General features: G+C 37.3%; 1 protein-coding gene across 8 annotated transcripts in view; it reads left to right on the top strand.

Annotated features, from left to right (window-relative positions):
* Window positions 1–20,270, top strand: part of Adgrg2 (adhesion G protein-coupled receptor G2) — a 113,451-nt gene that overhangs the window by 66,885 nt on the left and 26,296 nt on the right. For 3 of the 8 annotated variants that reach the window (XM_076918195.1, XM_076918190.1, XM_076918191.1), the window contains 9 exons: window positions 860–895; window positions 1,003–1,026; window positions 3,220–3,258; window positions 5,155–5,196; window positions 7,504–7,557; window positions 10,827–10,882; window positions 11,996–12,051; window positions 17,921–17,960; window positions 18,423–18,460. In XM_076918195.1, coding sequence (XP_076774310.1) covers window positions 860–895; window positions 1,003–1,026; window positions 3,220–3,258; window positions 5,155–5,196; window positions 7,504–7,557; window positions 10,827–10,882; window positions 11,996–12,051; window positions 17,921–17,960; window positions 18,423–18,460 — 385 coding nt within the window. The remainder of the gene's footprint in view (window positions 1–859; window positions 896–1,002; window positions 1,027–3,219; window positions 3,259–5,154; window positions 5,197–7,503; window positions 7,558–10,826; window positions 10,883–11,995; window positions 12,052–17,920; window positions 17,961–18,422; window positions 18,461–20,270) is intronic. The other 5 variants (XM_076918192.1, XM_076918193.1, XM_034485306.2 and 2 more) reach the window with 5 other exon arrangements.

The raw sequence follows: 20,270 nt of genomic DNA, 5'->3' as shown, positions 1-20,270 counted from the left end.
GCAGTCTGAAAAAGGCCAGACAAGGGTTTTGGCACACTCAGAGTTTGTCCATACCAGCCGAAAACTCAAGCTCTGTATTCTCAGATGCTAAGATTTTTGTTGTGAAGTGTTTGCGATTCCTCGTGTGTTTAGGTAGAAATCAAACCACTAAATCTCTTAAATATTTAAGCATGTGAAATGTGTGCAGTAGATTGACTTCCTAGGATAAGTGGAGTCATTCTACAAGAAATCTATAACTTGATTGACTGTCTTAATAGCAGCTATATTTTAAAATGAGCTACCAAGAAACGGGTTAGGTACTATAATATTGAAAGGTATGTCATATTGAATTGTATAAGATATATGTATATATAAATATATCATATATATCATTATACCATATATATAAATTTATATTATATACTCTAAATTTATATCTAATATATCATATGGATATTATATGAGTACATTATATGAAGAATGAATATTTTTTTCTAAATTTACCATGGGAAGAATTGGCAGTTGGCAGGCACTGTAATAACAGAATGGAGTCAATGTGTCAATATATCCATGACTACAGTTCAATGAGTGATTTTAAATGTTTTCTAAAACTTTCTTGGCTGGGAAAATAGTGAAGCTATCGTTTATCTTTATTCCAATGTGGTTCCTAACTTATTGCCATGGTATTATACAGGCACAATGGACTTTATGATTACAAGTCTCATAGCACTTTTCCTACTTTTTATAATTGTATTACAAGAGTTATGACTTCTTAAAATTTTATAAATAACAGTTTCAAGCCAGAACTATATGTTGAGACCTTGGCTCTAAAGAAATATAATTGTTCCAAATTATTCACTTTTTTTTTCTCCCTCTGCAGCTGAATCATCTGTCAGTCTTGTCCCCTACTCCAATGGTACACCAGGCAAGATTCTGAAAATATTTAAGCCTAGATGTAGTCTAATTTGTTAAGTTTCTCTTTTAATTATACCTTTGTCTTCTTCTTCTTGGGAAAAAAAAAAGAGGTAGAAACCACAAGCCTCAATGGTAAGAATATTTCTGAAGCAAGTGAAAATTCATAACCCCTCATACAAATAGAAGTATAATGAGTCACGGCAATGAAGATTTCTATCTCTAAATTATATCTGGATACACTGAGTGATTCCGAATAGTCCGATACTCCAAAACTCAAAACATGTGGGAGTAACCATTCTGGTTAATTGATACAGTTTCTGTGATCATAGAAAAAGAAGAAAAAAAAATCCCTCTACCACTGTAAATATTTCAGAAAATACTGGAAACATCAATCACACTTTAAAGGACTCCATTTCACTGTTCTCTAACACCTTACCAGCAAACTTGACATGACAGATTATTTAACCGTGGGGAAGCACGTCTAGTGACTTCAATATGATCCAGCATGAATTTAGAGGTACAGGGTGTCCAAAGACAGTCTCTTTATGGGTGATTTTTTATCAGGTTTTAAATAGTGTGAAATGGGGGGGGGGGAAAACCCTGGCTCCTGTTCATGCTAGAGAAAAGGACAAAGAACTTCATGATATCCCAGGGAGGTAGGTGGGGCAGCACATTCTGTTCTCTCCCCTCTGAGGGGAACCAGTTTTCTATCTTATTTCAATCAAACCCCATCACTTCTCAGACTCTCTTGGTTAAAATAAAATTCTGCCATGTGGGTGGTGGTTGAGGAGTTAAATAATCATAGATGTATCTTATACTGATTGAAACTGATTAAATTCATAAATGGTCTAATGGGAAGAGCCACCAGTTGTCATTTTTGTGTGTAATTACTTTGTACATTGAAAAAGATTATCTTCCATTTAACTATGGCAGCAGTGATTTTTTTTTTTATATATCTGTCGTGTATTTCTGGGATATATGTGGGTGTGTTTTAAGCATGACAATGTGTTGTGTTTATTTAGATGTTGGTTTGCTTGTTTGTTTTTTGAGATGAGGTCTCATAATTGCTTAGCCTTGTCCTCCCAGGTGTTAAGATTACAGGCATGAGCTATGTAATGCACTATGTCTGCATTATTCCATTTTTCCTAAACTTTCATCTCTAATAATAGATTCTAGAATTCTTTCATTTCATGAAATACTAGTAGGATCAATTTGTATGAGATTTTATATCAAATAGAATTGAAACAAAAATTTCCTAAATTGATAATGCTTAAGAACTTTAAACTTAAACTAGCATCATTTGACTTAAAAATGTGCCATCACTGGTGTGAACGCTGATAACGCATCTCCAGACCTATTAAAGTTGTTATTCCTGTTGTAAAGTTCATATTCATGAAGGATTTATCATTAGCATAGAAAGAAAAGGACATTTAACTTTTTTCTTTTTTAACATTATTGTTGTTGTTGTTGGCTGTCCTGGACCTCACTCTGTAGACCAGGCTGGCCTCAAACTCACAGAGATCCACCAGCCTCTGCCTCCCGAGTGCTGGGATTGAAGGTGTGCACCACCACTGCCTGGCCATTTTTATGAATTTTGGGAGAATCTCATACACTGTTTTTGTTCAGAGTCACCCTCCACTCATCTTGCTAACTACCTCCAGGTCCCCCTTTACCTCCCTACCCACCCCCAACTTTGTGTCCTTTTTTTAAAAACAAAATTAATAACCCACCAACTTCAATTTGTACTACCAATACACTCTTGAGGGCGGAGCTATCTGCTGAAGGATGGCCAGCCCTTAGAGAATGTTGACTCTCTCTCCCCAAGAAGCATCAGTTGTCCATAGCTCCTTGCCTAGGGGTAGGAGGAGCTCATGAACCCTTTCTCACTTCATGCTAGAATGTTAACTGGGCCGATCTTGTGAAGGCAACCACAGCTGGTGTGAGTTCCTGAGTACAGGAGTCCTGTCATGTCAGAAGATACTGGTTCACTCCTGTCTTCCTCAATATCTGACTTGTACAATCTTTCCATCCCTTTTCTTCAATGAGACAAAATATTAAATAACATAAATGTTATGTCTAATAAATATTGGTGTTATATGTTTCACACATAATAGGTAATCAGAAAATCACATTCTGATAGTATGAATGTGTTCTTAAGTTCATCTTGGGGCCTAATAATAGAGAATGGGATGGTACATTGGCTAGTGCCAGTTAGTTTTTGCAAAACTCTAAACTCTACATTTAGGGGAAATTGAAGTGTTTAAGGAATCTTGGAAGAGTTACATTTCGTAACCAAACCAGTCATTACACTGTTATTAATTTCAGATGCTGCTTCAGAAGTGTTGTCGACTTTAAACAAAACAGGTAATTTCAAATTATTTCTGAATGTTATAGCTTGCCTTCTGTAGTTTCCTGAGTTTTTCATAGGTATGGTCTAATGGATTAGCAAAGTAACACATTTCTGTTGTTCCCTTGTTTATTTCCATAAGTGTTCAACCTTTGCTGCTCTTTGACTCTGTCATTGAGCTGTCATTCTGTCGTCACTACTCTCCTAAACTTCTTATTATGGCCATAGCACTCAACTTAAAGATAACATTTGTTATGCTTGAATATTATAGCAATACAGATTAGTTCATAAAATAGAGAATATACGAAAATAAATAAGAAAATAAAGAAGAAAATTTAATCTTCAGTGTCACTTTACTAAAACTATTATTAGTAATTTGGTACAATTTCATTTGTGATCACATATACACATACATATATACATATACACATATGCAAGATAGTCATAATTTATACAGATTTTATGTTTCTCTTTTAATTTAATATTAAATTGTAAGTATTCCCCATTGTTTCTTGCTATTAATGACTTGATATCCCATCATGTGCCATATGTTAAATATTAAAGTTGTTTTTTTTAATAGTCATTGCAATGAAGTTCCTGATGGCACCATCTTTGCATTCACCCCTGATTTCTCTAGGACATGTTCCAAGGATTGAACATAATGGGTCAGCAGTATGAATACTTTAAGGCCCTTGAGAACTATTGCCTAATTACCTTCTAAAAAAATTGTACCCCACAATTTTGCCAGCAGTGGGTGAGAATGGAATTGTTGCTCACTGTATCTTTGCTACATTATATATTATTAAATCTTGTTCTTTTTTTCAGTAGCTTATTTAGTTTTTGATTATTAGTGAAGTTGAATTTTTTTAAATATTTAGCAAAAAAAAAAATACAAGTTCGTTTTACAGTTGTGTTCCACTTGCTATGGAGAGAAAAATAGCAAGGCAAACAAAATAATGTATAAAGGATTATTAATAAGAGCACAAAATTGTATCCACCTCTAAAATTGCCACTAAACATTGTCCATGAGTCACACAGCCAAGTGAGCTCATCAGTAACATATATACAATGGTTTCTGAAATTGTACAATTTCAGCTTAGTCCTTTCTTCAAATTTGCCTATCTGCTCTAAAAAGACAGAATTTCGCTGCAAATTTGTACCCTGAATGCTGCCTCTTATAATTGGCAATCCTCCTTACACAAGGCTTTCTAAACCAGACTCTCCATCATCTGGGAGATGAGCCAGGGACTTTGTCTCCAAACTTCTTTGGAAAGATAATCCTAAGGCTTGCCTTTTCAGAGCACATTAATACTTGCCTGTGAATCTCTAACTTAAGTAATTGTGGTTCTACTGTGAGATTGTTATGCAACAGTTGTTGGCTGGTCTTGACTTCTCTCAGAACTATTTTATCTCCCAGCACAATGAGGATAGTAGCCTATTAACCTTAAAGAAGAAAGCAGGATTCTTGATTAGAAGTTATAGTAGCAATATTTTTGATTCAGTATGCCCTGATTCACACTGGCTTTCCTTCTGAATCACATGTTCTTTATAACCTGTCATCTGAAGGCACTGTTAATAACTTAGTTCTACCCACCTGCATTGTAAATTCATATTTATGGGTCTAGCAGTAGTGCCTGGAAACTGAAGTAGAATTACACAAGCAGAGGGATGTGTAATGGGTGTGATCTAACTGGGTAAACATGTGACTCCAATTCTCAGACCCACCCTGGGCCAATGCTACATGTTCTGTGAATGAGAGTCCCATTCTTTCTGCTGCTAAGATGACCAATGGTGTCTTCAAGATCTCAACAGTGTGCTTTTCTTAGCACTTCACTAAAAAACAATTCTCATGGCAAATTGTTTTTTTTTTAAGCAACAAATTCTGCTCTAATATTTAAATTGCTTCTTTGCAGAAAAATCTAAAATCACTATAGTAAAAACCTTCAATGCATCAGGTATGACTTATTATCAATATCAAGACTTTCTTTTTATAACTAAAGTAAACCTAAAGAAATGGCTGGTATTTATGATTTCTTTGTCTTTTTTCCTACTTTTAAAAATAAGAATCTGTTCTTAATGAATAGATATAAATTTATCAGCTACCTGAAATTGTACTAGGTGTTTTGGTCTGTGCAATAGTAATCAGCTAGTGCCTGCCTTTAAGAATTTTTTAGTCTAAAGGGAGACAGAGTAAACAGTTAACTGACATGAGCATGCCTGCAGGAGAATTCTACCAGTTTGTTTGTTTGTTTGTTTGTTTAGGTGCTGAGAATTGAACACAGACCCTGTCACATGTGAAGTGTACACCCTATCACCAAATCTACACCCTCATATCCAAAGATATTTCTAACATGATTAAGACACATGGAGGACACAAGGCTGGGAGTAATGAGTAAGAATGTAACTAACAAAGGAACTAAAGGATTAAACCTCTTTTTAAATGAAGAGGTGATGTACTTTTAAGTGCCCAGCACAAGCTCTGGCCAACCACAAGGGTTTTTCATTGATTTCAATAGGAAAGTCTGGTTTGCTGCCTGTTTCTGTAAATAGAATTTGTTGAAACATTGCCCTGCCTATTTGTTTAATTTATTTTCTGTGGATAAGTTTCTGCTTCATAAAATTGAATCATTCCAGCAGAAATCACCTAACTCACAAAACCTAAAATAGTATCTGACCACTCTCAGCTCAAGTTGTTCTCAGGATTTAAAGAATTGTCTGTGGTCATGTACTCAGGGAGGGGTGGGAATTAGAGATAATAGTCCTAGAAATGGGAAAGAAAATTCTCATTGTGAAAGAGCAGCAAAAGATTCTCTTCCCTGGAAGTGAAAGTGCAGGTGAAATTTAGAGAGTAGCAAGCTTAGCAGGCAAGAGACCAGTGGTTTAAAGGCTATTGTAAGCATCACTACCTATTATCTATACATATTATAGATGCATGATATTTTACATAGTGTGAAATTCAGTTTATTCACAGAATCTAAATTTAGCTGACACATGACACTCATACACCAATAAATCATTCTGACAGAAACCAGATCATATGCACCAAGTCAAATTATAATTTTCTTTTGCATCCAAACTAATTTCTCACAGGAACAACTCATAGTGTCCAGTGGACATAAGCTTGAATTTTGGACATTTCATATATAATTCTGACAAAGATGACATATCAAAGACTCTAAATATTGCTTAATATAATAATCTTTTGAATGATCTTTTTCCTTCATTAGTTTATGTAGTACCTCATCAGCCTTTCCCACCCTTCTATTTTCTATGGATTTCTTTACATGTCAACAAAAAGATACAATTACTGAATGAAACTTTGAGCTTTTCTCAAATAAAAAAAGATGCACTTCTTTAACAAAGGAGAAAGTGTTTCTCGGGTTGAGCTGCAGCAAATTTGTTTTGTTTTGTTTAACAGGGATCATTTAGTCTCCCACTCATCTCTTCCTCCTTTATGTGTTTGTATCCCCTCATGTCCCGTCCATCACTGAAACTTTTTATTTCTTTGCGAGTAAGCACCATCACACAACCCTTTTATTTCCTGACTGGCATTACCCACCAGAGTGTAAGCTCTTTAAGGATAGGGTCTGTATGTGGGACTTCTCAAGACCCAGAAATTATAGTGAGTACTCAGCAAATATACTTGAATTTTGTAACATTTGTTCATGGAGTGAAATCGTGACATTACTATTATTTTGAATGTGTATTTGTTGAGTACACTATGTGAGCTTAGACCAACGTTAGAGTCTTCTAGGATTTTCCTACCTTGGAAGGAAAGGATGATCTATGATTCAGGACTAGCCCACTTAAATTCTCCATACATGATTCATTTCCATTGTTCTCTATTTATATCTGACAGGAGAAGGATTAATTAGAAAGGGGACAAAGAAATATCAGAGAAGAATTGATGTTCAGACAGCGATATGGCAATGAATCTTAGAGTCACATCCCATAGCTGCTCATCTAAGTAAAAACTTATTACTTTATTCTTTGTGTAATTTATCCAGCCAATTCTGTTTAGATTTTTAATATTTTTGGTTTACATTTAATGCCTTCACTTGCAAATTTTCTTGGTGGTGCAGTATTTATGTATATAATATACATGTATGTTATATATATTAAACACACACACACACACACACACACACACACACACACACACACACACATATATATATATATATATATATATATATATATATATATATATATATATGCACAGTTATCATCATGCTTAACCAGCTGGGTTTCTTTTCTTTCAGGAGTCAAATCCCAGAGAAATATCTGCAATTTGTCATCTATTTGCAGTGACTCAGGTTAGTTCTAGAGAGCACTATACAACTACACATTACCAGATAAGTTTAAATTTGTTCCACAGAAAGAATTGGTTTGTTATTCTCCTGTTGTGGCTGTACATGCCTTTCTTATCTGTCTGCTTTTCATACCAGACTACTACAAAGTCCCTAATAAAAACAAAAGCAAATTTTAGACCTGGATGAAATTACCTTTCCATTTTCTAGTGAAAGAAGATAGACAAGCATCCACAACATGGATTTTTACTAGAGTTTTAAATCCATGCTAATTCTAGTAGCCTTAGATTAATGCATGAATAAAGTTTATAATAAAATTATTATTGATTTTTGGAAGTGACTTCTTATAAGTAAATCCCTCAAGCTTTTTCACAAGACTTTATGTATTATGACTCAAAACCTAAGTATTGTCCTTTGCTAAAAGTAAAACAAAACAGACTTTTAGAATATTTCATATATACCTAGTTTAATTAAATGCTGATTCCATTACTCTCTGTAATGTTTTACCATCTCTAACACTGTCCACAGTGTTTTTAAAATTGAGATGGAAATCTCTTGAGAACATGCTATTTTTGAACTAAGAATAGTTTTTCCTCCTGCCATGGGCCAGAGGCATGAAACAAACTCTTTTCTCCCATTGATTTGGCTCTCTGGGCTATCTTCCTTATTAAGACCAATGAAAGCAAATGTGAAAAACAGAAAATTACGCTGTGGCAGGTCAGAACTGGATTGGAGATCATGGTTAGATGGAAGAGGAAAACAACAGTGTATTTTATTACATAAAGTCTTGCTATCAATTCCAGTAATAATCATTAGAAAAAAATTTTACCTTTTATGTTTTGTTCCTATTTATAGTGTTACACTTCATCTGACGAATATAGGTAACATTTCAAGTAAAAATACAATTGGGTAGATTAAAAAACAAGAAAATTTCCTATTTAAATACTTCAGGGATGGAGAGATGTCTCAGAGTTTAAGAGAACATATTGCTCTTGCAGCAGACTCAAGTTTGCTTCCTAGCAACTATGGGACAACTCACAACTACTTATAACTCCAGTACCAGGGGAATCCTACACCCTCTTCTGGTTTCTGGAGGTACTATATTCAAGTGCACACCCTATATGCATATCCATATAATTAAAAATCAAATCTAAAAAAATAATATTTTACAAATACTTCCTACTGTGTGAGTATGAGACTTGCTCATGTGTGTTTTCTGCTGATATGTTCCAGGAACACTATAAGAGGGAACTGTTAGCTTGGGTTTTTTTTAGTGGGCTAAGGGTGTGACTCAATGGTGCTGCATTTGCCTAATCTGTACCAGTCTCTTGGTTCAGTCCCTACCACCACAAAAAAGTCGTATACATTTTATTTTCACATATCTGCATAACTTTCTCTTATTTTTCTTCCTCTTTCCCTCTACCCTCTCTTACTCTTCTCTTTACTACTATCCTTATACTATCATTTGTCGGCATCACCTATGTTTTGGACCAGGACTAATGTCTAGTTCTGTTTTGTGTCTAAATCATATTTGATAACTGAAAATCAAAATGTGTTTTTAAATGGTCATCTTGAGTAACAGATGCCAGAAAGCTGGTTAGAGTAATGTTTTCTCCAATTAAGTGAGTGAATTGACCATTTGTTGTAGTGACTGGTGAAAACAACCTCATCAGGGAACCTACTTTTCTGGCACCAGAAATCCCACGGTATCCTGCCAAAAACTAGAAACCTCTGCCTCTTTCAGGTTTCCAGTCTGCGTCCATTAAAGACCTATGAATAAGCTGAGAGCTTTCTGGCTAGGAAGAATTAGGTTGAGAGTCAAAAGTTGATAGCTTTTTCATTGTTCCATGCAACCAGAACTTTTGTGTTCCTTGCACACTTATAAAATTCATAACGCTCTCAACAAGAATGTGAGGGAGACAAATTGTCACACTTACACATACACACACACACACACACACACACACATACACACACGGGGGAGGGCAAGGAGAATCTAAACAAGCTTTCAAAAGTTTGATTTTTAAAATATTATATATATGTGCATCTTCATGCACACCAGAAGAGGGTATCAGATCCCATTACAGATGGCTGTGAGCTACCATGTGGTTGCTGGGAATTGAATTCAGGACCTCTGAAAGAACAGCCTAGTGCTGCTATCCGCTGAGCCATCTCTCCAGCCTCCTTGATATTTATTTAAAGTGTATAATTTTATACAGATTTAAAGTGTCTTTGTTTTTTAACAATTATGAATTATATTATTTGAAATTTCTGTGTCAATATAAACTTTTATTAAATAAATTCAGCAGACTATATTTCTTAATTCATGTGTGTGTGTGTGTGTGTGTGTGTGTGTGTGTGTGTGTGTAACAGTAACAATTAAAGAATAAGAGGCCATGAATTTAAGATCAGTACAGATTTAGGAGGAGGAGGATGTAAATTATGTAAATGAAATACTAGTATATGAAATTCTCAAAAAACAAATTTAAAAACTGATGAAGAATTGACTTCCATAAGGCTGCTTAGCTGCTAAGGAACACCTCTCTCTCTCTCTCTCTCTCTCTCTCTCTCTCTCTCTCTCTCCTCTCCCCCTCCCCCTCCCCTGTCCCCTCCCCCTCTCCCCCTCCTCTTCCCTGTCCCCTCTCCTCCCCTGTCCCCTCTCCTCCCCACGTCCCCTCTCCCTTCTCCCCTCTCCCCTCTTCTCCCCTCCCCACGTCCCCTCTCCCTTCTCCTCTCTCCCCTCTTCTCCCCTCTCCCCTGTCCCCTCTCCCTTCTCCCCTCTCCCCTCTTCTCCCCTCTCCCCCTCCCCTCCCCCTCTCCCCCTCCCCCATCTCCCTCTCCTCCCTCTCCTCTCCTCCTTTCTCTCTATTCTCTCTCTCTCTCTCTCTCTCTCTCTCTCTCTCTCTCTCTCTCTCTCTCTCTTTTTCCTATGCCACTGTTAACTTCAACTCTAAAAGATGTTATTTGAAAGGTCACATTGCAACCATAGTCCCCAATTATCCTAAGTGAAAAAGTTTCAGCTGTAAGAAATGAAAACATCTTGGGCAGCATGTGGCATTCTCTCTTACTGAATTCCTACATCAAAGTTGTAGTTCCTATCTTCTGAAAATTCTATTGACAAGCAATGAGTAGCCATTGATAGAGGAGCAGGACTCAAAACAAAGAATATGATTAAACTGTTTATAAAATAATTTAATAACCTTGTAATGTGTTATATTAGCCCTCAAACTATAAGAACACAAATCTAAAATTTCTTTCTGAAATTTTATTTTTAGTGTTTTTTAGAGGCGAGATAGTGTTTCAACATGCTGATGACCACAATGTTACCCAGGTAGGCTTTCAAGATTTTCTTTAACTGTAGTCTTTCAAAATACATTTTAATGTATCTAAAGATTTATCAAAGATTCAGATTATTTGTGATACTTGGTTTATTTGATTTATGAGCAAATTTAAATAAAATATGTCTCCTTGACTTTCTAGCTGTGTACTTAAGGGCTTGAATTCATAGTATTCATGTTATTATTCTAATAGTCCTATTTTAGATTTTACTGAGTTTCTGCTGAATAAGAATGGTAATATTGTGCAGTTCTATTACCAGTTAAAAGTATCAAATTACTTTAGAAATTCCTAACAACAAAAAATATGTGTATTGAGTTTAATAAGAACCTTCCAGCAGGGCAGTGGTGGTGCATTCCTTTAATCCCAGCACTTGGGAGGCAGAGGCAGGCGGATTTCTGAGTTCGAGGCCAGCCTGGTCTACAGAGTGAGTTCCAGGACAGCCAGGGCTATACAGAGAAACCCTGTCTCGAAAAGAAAGAAAGAAAGAAAGAAAGAAAGAAAGAAAGAAAGAAAGAAAGAAAGAGAGAGAGGGAGGGAGGGAGGGAGGGAGGGAGGGGAGGGAGGGAGGGAGGGAGGGAGGGAGGGAGGGAGGGAGGGAGGGAGGAAGGAAGGATCTCCCAGACATGGTTGTGTTCCACACTTGGGGAGTTCAAATATACTGATATACACCTTCCTGAAACCTAGAGGATCTAGACCAAATGTGATTCTTCACTCACTGACTATCTCCTAAATGCCTACTACATGTCAGGCTATGATCTGAGTGCTGTCAAACTTCTCTTTTTACATAGATTTACCTTAACTCTGAAATCTGCCATGAGGAGAATTTTAGTAGCATTGTTTTGGGGGAACCCTTGAATGGAAGAAATACAGAAGTGACTGACTCTGACACTTTAAAAATAAATCCAAATTGGCTCATCCAATATCTATTCACTCTTGGATACCACATCATCTGTGTAGCCACAATTTGGACATCTGTAGTTTATGGAGTTATGATTCACTCTTTAGGACATAATTCTTTGGATGACTAAAAATGAAAATTTTTGTCAGGGAATGTGTTTAAACATGATCTTTTACAGTTTTCTTAATGAGTTCTGACCTCCAACAGAATCAAGATATAGCTAATGGCACCCTCGCTGAAGTCCTGTCTCTAAGTGAACTGAAGTAAGTAATTTGGCGTTTGCTTTAAATTTTCATATATACAATGTGAAAAGATACACAATGAGCTAATTTTGCTTTTGGAGACTAAGAATAGAGACAACACAGAGACAAAGATACAGAGTGAATTAGTGCTTGCCTACTTTGCAAACTATCCATGGTTATCTGTCCTCAACTTAGAGTCTCTTGAGAATATTCCCTCTGGTGCTCTGAAATTAAACAACAGCTTCATCTGAGCTGGTATTTGAATTTTTAAAATTTTTTTCTATTGGATATATTATTATTATTATTATTATTATTATTATTATTATTATTATTATTTTGGTTTTTCAAGACAAGGTTTCTCTGTGTAGCCCTGGCTGTCCTGGCACTCACTCTGTAGACCAGGCTGGCCTCGAACTCAGAAATCTGCCTGCCTCTGCCTCCCAAGTGCTGGGATTAAAGGCGTGCGCCACCACCGCCCAGCTATTGGATATTTTATTTACATTTCAGATGCCATCCCCTTTCCCCATTTTCCTGCCCTAGAAAACCCCTATCCCATGCCCACTTCGCCTTTTTGCTTTTATACAACTTTTAAAATGTTAATCAAAGGCTTTATAAGTTTGGTAATGCTCAATATCAATCAGAAGTGTAACCCAATACCCAACCTAGATATATCAACTATCTTTAACTGGTGGAGACACTTGAACATCTGCCTCCATGTTTCTCTCTCTCTCTCTCTCTCTCTCTCTCTCTCTCTCTCTCTCTCTTCACCTAGATCCTCCTCTCCTTCTCCTCCTCCTCTCCTTATTCCTCCTCTTCCTCTTCATACTCCTTCCACATTAGCTCCTCCTACATATCACCCTTCCTGTTAAAATAAAACTTTTCTCTCAAAATATAATTAGAGCATACCTATATCAATTTGTATCAGTAAGGTACAGGATAGACCTAATATCCAGTCCATCATTTTGTTGAGTAACCAGAACCTCTGTCATCTCTCCTAACTAAAAGACTTAGTTCTGAACCTGGCTTTTTTCTTGGCTTTAGAATGAATGTCAGCTGAAAACCATCCTCTCAGATCTTTTCTCTCAAAGTAAATAGCTGGAATTGGCTATGAGACTATAAGTCTTCAACCCTGTCAGAAATCCAGAATGACTGAGTTAACTGAAATTATGGGAAGCACAAAGCATAGCTTCTAAAACTCAGCCAATTTATAGAGACCACTGAACACCTGGACAGTCCCTATACTACAAAACATTGGAGCATCTGATCTTCAGCCTTCTGGCCCAGGATCATCTGACAGACCTAGTGATGCAGAATTATTAGGGGCTGATTACTCTGTCTTGGCAGATATAATCAGTCGACTCTTCCTCAAGAGTGTCCTTTTCTGGACAGTAATTTGTCTGTAGATAAAAAGAGGCAATTCTTGCCTAGTGGCTGTCTCACCACAACTGGAATAACTCCAAAGATGCTCAATTTCTTCCTAGAATCCAAGACAGGAAGCTGTCAGGAGCAGACAGGTCTCTAATCAAAATGAACATTAATACAGAAATGTTTGTAACATCAATTCTGTGGATTTCTGACGTTTTGAAAACCAACTATCCATGTAAGGCTATCTGGGCTGTTGTCTGTTAACTCCTCTCAGCTATTTCTAAATAAAATACAGAAAACACCCTAACAATAAACTCAAAGCCATGAATTTGCTATAGGCCCTTAACTCACAGGCTAACCATCTCAAATCAGTTAAAAAATGTTAAAGAAGGACTGGGTCTAAGCCTTTTATTCCTAAATGTGTTATATAGGCACAATGTCTATGAGGGTAACAATATTCATCTCACTTTTATATCAATAAGAAGCTTGTACCAATGAAAACCTTAAATGTGAAATCAAAGTAAATTTTGTACCATTTAAGAAATTATAACTTCATCTTAATAACAATCATACATATTTCTACCAATAGGTTATGGCTATGCAATAAATCCTAGCTAATACTCCCTGTTTCAACAAAACCACTACTTTTCCCTAGAAAGACAGCCCAATATTAACCACCTCAGTCCCCAAGCCCTGGGAGTAGGGGTGCCGACTCTTCATTAACTTCTTCAAGCTGATTATGGGCATTGAGATATTAGAAGAGGGGCAGAGGGGGGAGAGTAAATTGATAAGCCTCTGATACTGAGTCTTCACTGCATCCAGCTGGAATTTCAGGACATCAGAGGTTCGAGCAGGTCTGCTCAGCTTGCTTGATGAGTAGATACACCAAGGCTGTGTATTCTGCAATATACAATTCTCAAAACAAATTTTAGTATCAAGATAATTTTTTGTTTGAATTCTGGAATCTAGTTTTCTGGCGGCCTGCCTCTGTCATGTCTAATCCATATAATTCTGGGAGTTGCTATGAGGGTGTGCTCCCACCATCCTCCCATTTCTGCCTCCCTACTCTCAAAACTCCCCAACACTAGAGAATCCAAACTTTCAGGCACCAAGGCTGTTCACTTCCATTGATGCCTGACAAGGCCACCCTTAACTACCTATGAAATATTCTAAAAGTCTGTTTTGAGCCATCGGTCCCTCCATTTGTGTTCTTGGGCTGGAGATTTTAGAATGGCTACTCCAGCTTGTTGCTTAGGACCATTTGCTTGAAAAATTGTTTTCCAGTCTTTTATTCTAAGGTAGAGTCTGTCATTGTCACTGAGGTGGGTTTCCTGTATGCAGCAAAATGCTGGGTCCCGTTTATGTATCCAGTCCATTAGCCTATGTCTTTTAATTGGGGAATTGAGTCCATTGATGTTAAGAGATATTAAAGAACAGTGACTGTTGTCTCCTGTTATTTTTGTTATTAGAGGTGGAATCATCTTTGTGTGTCTATCTTCTTTTGGATTTGTTGAAAGAGGATTACTTTCTTGCTCTTTCTAGGGTATAATTTCCCTCCTTGTATTGGAGCTTTCCCGCTATTATCCTTTGTAATGCTGGGTTTGTGGAAAGATATTGTGTACATTTGGTTTTGTCGTGGAATAACTTGGTTTCTCCATCTATGGTAATTGAGAGTTATGCTGTGTATAGTAGCCTGGGCTGGCATTTGTGTTCTCTTAGGGTCTGTATGACATCTGTCCAGCATCTTCTAGCTTTTATGGTAGCTGGTGAGAAGTCTGGTGTAATTCTGATTGGTCTGCCTTTATATGTTACTTGGCCTTTTTCCCTTACTGCATTTAATATTCTTTCTTTGTTTTGTGCACTTGGTGTTTTCATTATTATATGATGGGAGGTATTTCTTTTCTGGTCTAGTCTATTTGGCATTCTATAGGCTTCTTGTGTGTTTATGGGCATCTTGTTCTTTAGGTTAGGGAAGTTTTCTTCTATGATTTTATTGAAGATATTTATTGGCCCTTTAAGTTGGGAATCTTCACTCTCATCTATACCTATAATCCTTAGGTTTGCCCTGGATTTCCTGGATGTTTTGTGTTAAGAACTTTCTGCATTTTGTGTTTTCTTTGACAGTTGTGTCAATATTTTCTATGGTATCTTCTGTACCTGAGATTCTCTCTTCTATCTCTTGTATTCTGTTGGTGATGCTTGCATCTATGACTCCTGATTTCTTTCCTAGGTTTTCTATCTGGAGGCTAGTCTCCCTTAGTGATTTCTTGATTGTTTCTACTTCCATTTTTATGTCCTGGGTGGTTTTGTTCAATTCCTTCACCTGTTTGGTTGTGTTGTCTTGTAATTCTTTAAGGGATTTTTGTGCTTCCTCTTTAAGGTCTTCTACCTGTTTACCTGTTTTCTTCTCAAATTCTTTGAGAGTGTTATATATGTTTTTCTTAAAGTCCTCTAACATCATCATTAGAAGTGATTTTAAATCTGAATCTTGCTTTCCTAATGATATGGGGAATTCAGGACTTTCTTGTGTGGGAGAACTAGGTCCTAATGATTCCCTGTACCTTGGGTTGCTGATGCTTATGTTCTTGTGCTTGCCTTTCGCCATCTGGATCTCCTTAGTGCTACCTGCCCTTTCTCTGACTGGAGCCTGTCTTTCCTATTATCTTGATTGTATCAGAACTGTGTGGGGGTGGGTGTTACTTACTGGGGTTAGAGCTGGGGCCCAAAATCTGCTCAGTGCCTAGGCGCAGACAGGAAGGAACCAATACTCCAGGCCAGGAGTGACTTCCTGGGTCCTAGTGGGTCCCAGTTACTCCCTGTTTGGGGCAGGTGTTGCTGACTGCTTACCTAAGATACTGCTGGAGCTCCTGGGAGGCCTGCTTCCTCTGGGTTCTATAAGATTGGTGGCAGAGTTGCCGCCTGGGATCTGCTCAGTGCTCAGGCCCAGACTGGAAGCTTGAATTTTAATACAATTCATTAATCAGTATTATTGTCAGACAAACTCAAGTCCAGACTTCTTGAAAGAGTGTTCAATCTATGGCCAGCAAGCTACATGCAGATGAGGAGAGATATAAAAGAGGCCCAACACAAAAATCGTAAATAGCTTTAAAACATTATTATGTGGGTTTTTTTTGCATGGGTTTTTAATATGAACTTTGCAGATGAAAACATTGTGTCACAGTGTCAAAGGACGGGACATACCTTACCATATATCATTTGTTTATATTATTATGAAACATCGGTGATTTAAAAGTCAGAGAGGGAACAATGTACATTGTAGCACATGCCTTTAATCCCAGCACTTGGAAGGCAGAGGCTGGTAATCTCTTGATTTTAAGGCTAGCCTTGTCTATGTAGCAAGTTCTGAAACAGCTAGCACTACATAGAAAGACCCCATCCCCAGAAAAAAGAATAAAAATAAAAATCAAAGATCAGAAAGGAAAATTTTGGTTCACTACATGTCAGCTTGCAAGATCATTCAAAGATAATGAGATGCATTATTAATGTACCCAGTTAGAACATAGGTTCTCTACTATTGCTGAGAGGAATATGGCATGAATCAGTTACCAAAGGACTATCTAAGGATATAAATATAGAGCAGAAGGAGTGGCTAGGACCATGGAAACCAACAGAAAGAAGGTGTCCTCTGAGCACCGTTTGGCAGATGTGAGCTTGGGAAGCTAGTTGACTACTGTTTTGCATTCTTTTCCAGATCTTGCTTATAGTCACCTAGAACTGTTGCCCATTCCTCAGAGCAGGGCATTCTCAACCCCAGCATTGTTGCCCTCTGGGGACCGATAGTTCTCTATCATGGGAACTTGTTCTTTATGTTGTAGGATATTTAGCCACATCCCTAGCCTCACCCCATCAGATGTCAGCAGCAGCCTTCTCAGTGTGACAATCAGAAATGGTTCCAGTCACACATCTCCTGGAGGGCAGAGTCACCTCTCTTGAGAAGAGTTACTTCTTTAGCTGGAATTCTTTCATCTGAACTTCAATGGTCTGCCAAATTGAAGAAATGGAAATATTGTAGAAGCAGAAATGGAGGAATGAGAGAAATTCCCACGGGGATATTGAATGAAAGGGAGACAGGGCTGGAATCCTAGCGAGAGAGAAAGCTGTGTCCATTGAAGGCAGATGAGGTATTAGTCAGAAGCCCAGGATGAGTGGCTTACCATTCTCAGAAATCTTTGCCCTGGGGCCAGCTCTTCCTTTGGCTGTCTGCCAGAAGAAGTTGCCTTGGGGTTTGCAGTAGCCTAATGAATAACAGGATTGCTCAACCATAATTTATATCTTGCTCTTAGGTAGAACTGATCCATCTCCCATCTGGTTAGTTTTCCTTGTCTTATAAATAATTGATTTTCCCCACAGAGCAATCTCTTATTTTGCCCCATGTCTCTTCATAGTGAACACTGTAAGCAGTACATGCCACATTCCTGATCTAATTGCTTAAAAAGCTACCTTGTTTTGAATTTCACATCACTAATTGTCTCCTTCATGTCTATTTCTCTCATTCTATTCACAGGCGCTCAGAGCTCAACAGAACTCTGCAGACCTTAAGTGAGGTAACCATAGTATACTCCCTATACCTTGATTGCCATTATTATTATTATTCAGGGGATGAGTATGGAATTCTGTGTTCGTGGGAGATACATATTCAGATTCTCCCAAATCTGTCGTGCTGAAAGAGTGGGTGAACCTGTTGCATTGTTCCAAAACTCAGAGGGAGGAGCTATGGGTGGGCACTGTGGGGAGGTAGGATTGCTGCTGGTTAAGACCAGAAGTTTCTTCAAATAAAACCTCTGGGAGATTGAGCTACTGTGTATAAGTGAGCTCTCTGACACTGGGGGGCCTCCAAACAGAGTGTGTATAGCCTCAATGGCTTTTGTGCTATGTTAAAAACTCGAGAGAATGTGCAGAATGTCTCTAGACATTCTTGTGCTTCTGAAATACTGTGATTAGCCCTGCATTTCTAAAATTTCTAACTGTTAAAATAATGTGTATATACATTTGTTTATTTATTTCAGACTTACTTTATAGTGTGTGCTACAGCAGAGTCCCAAAAGTAAGCCATGTTTAATTTTCATAGATATCTTTTCTCTATTCATGGAAATAACGTATCATAAAAGCTTAGTTAAGCCGGGTGGTGGTGGTGCACGCCTTTAATCCCAGCAGGGAGGCAGAGGCAGGCGGATTTCTGAGTTCGAGGCCAGCCTGGTCTACAGAGTGAGTTCCAGGACGGCCAGGACTACACAGAGAAACCCTGTCTCGGAAAAAAAAAAAAAAAAAGCTTAGTTAAATTGTCAATTCAAAGGCTTTCTGCTAACATAAATAAATATTGGAGTTTTTTTACATTTATATATTTTTATAAATATACATTGTTCTGTTAACATCTTCTCAATTTTTTGGACCATCAGTGTCCTTAACTCTGAAATGGTTCACATTAGGCCAGGCAAGGTAAATGCCAGATAGAAAGGAAGACCTACAAAACGAAGCTTGGGAAATGAGATATGGAGATAGAAACACATAGAATGGAAAAGGAAAGACAAAAAAAATATATCTGCAGGAGCAAAGCAATTACTGGGAGCTGTACAGATAATTATTTAAGTTCTGTCCTGTGGTGTCCTTGGTTGCTAAGTCAGTGGCTTGTAAAGTGGTAAACTCTCTATAAGAACCCTGAGCATTTGAAGCCAGTTTGAATGACAATTTTCACTCATCAACTTTTCACTGATGCAAATCATATCGAGTCTTACATGAAATTGTACATTGGATCCCCACATACTATTGATATCTACTTCATTTTTTCTCTCCATCTCTCTCCAATATCTGAAGCATTAATTTCTTTCTACCTACATTATTAGTAATGGAGAGAAGAGCTTAAAATATTAGTCATCTTATATGTACATTGAATTGTGGGGAAATTTGGGGTTTAAGAAACCTTTATACTTAGCTAGACTAGCTTATAGAAAGGTTTCTATGTTGGAATTTGGAATGACACCAGGTAAATAGTCAGGGTGGTTTTGGATTTAGTTTTGGTTTGTTTGTTTGTTTGTTTGTTTATTTTTGGAGAGGTGGTAAAAATTTAAAATGTAGATGCTAGTCTTTGCAGCTACATTGTATGCCTGCAAAAGAAACCAGGAGCCAAGTGCAGACAGAAGGTCTCTAGTCTGAAGCACCTGTGAATGTGAACCTGATGTCTCTTATAATAAAGTTTTGAGGGTGAATTACAGACCGCATGTATTATCAGGGTTCTCTAGAGAAACATAACTTATAGAATATATATATATGTATATATTCATATTATTCATATATAAAAATAAATCCCCATATACATACATATGTACATATGTACATACATATGTGTATATATATTTGTACCTATACCTATATCAAAGGGATTTATTAGACTAACTTTCAAGCTGTGGTTCAATAATCCAACAATAGTTGTCTAGCAAGAGAAGATCCAAGTATCTAGTAGCTGTTCAGTTCACAATGCTGGATGTCTCAGCTGGTCTCCAGTATACTCTAGAATCCCAAAGAAGTAGGCTTTAATGACAGTGAAGGAATGGGCTTGCTATCAAGAGTGGCCAGATTAAAGGTAGATCTTCCCACCTCAAAAGATCTGGATGTGTATCTTCCCATTTCAAATGAAAAAACAAAACCCTCCCTCAAAGGCATTTGGCTTTAGTTAGTTCCAGATGTAGTCAAGTCGACAAACAAAAATAGCCATGAGACCCTAGAAGATAGGTGTTTGTAAGGCTAGTGGGGTAATACAGCAAAGATAACACTATCAATGTCCCTTTCCTCACTCTTGAGTTTGCAAAAGTAATTACAAAGTACAGGCACATATCTAATATATGCTGTACATACATACT

The sequence above is a fragment of the Arvicanthis niloticus genome, chromosome X (assembly GCF_011762505.2).
Source record: "Arvicanthis niloticus isolate mArvNil1 chromosome X, mArvNil1.pat.X, whole genome shotgun sequence".
NCBI lineage: Eukaryota > Metazoa > Chordata > Mammalia > Rodentia > Muridae > Arvicanthis > Arvicanthis niloticus.
This window is presented reverse-complemented; position numbering and strand designations above follow the sequence as displayed.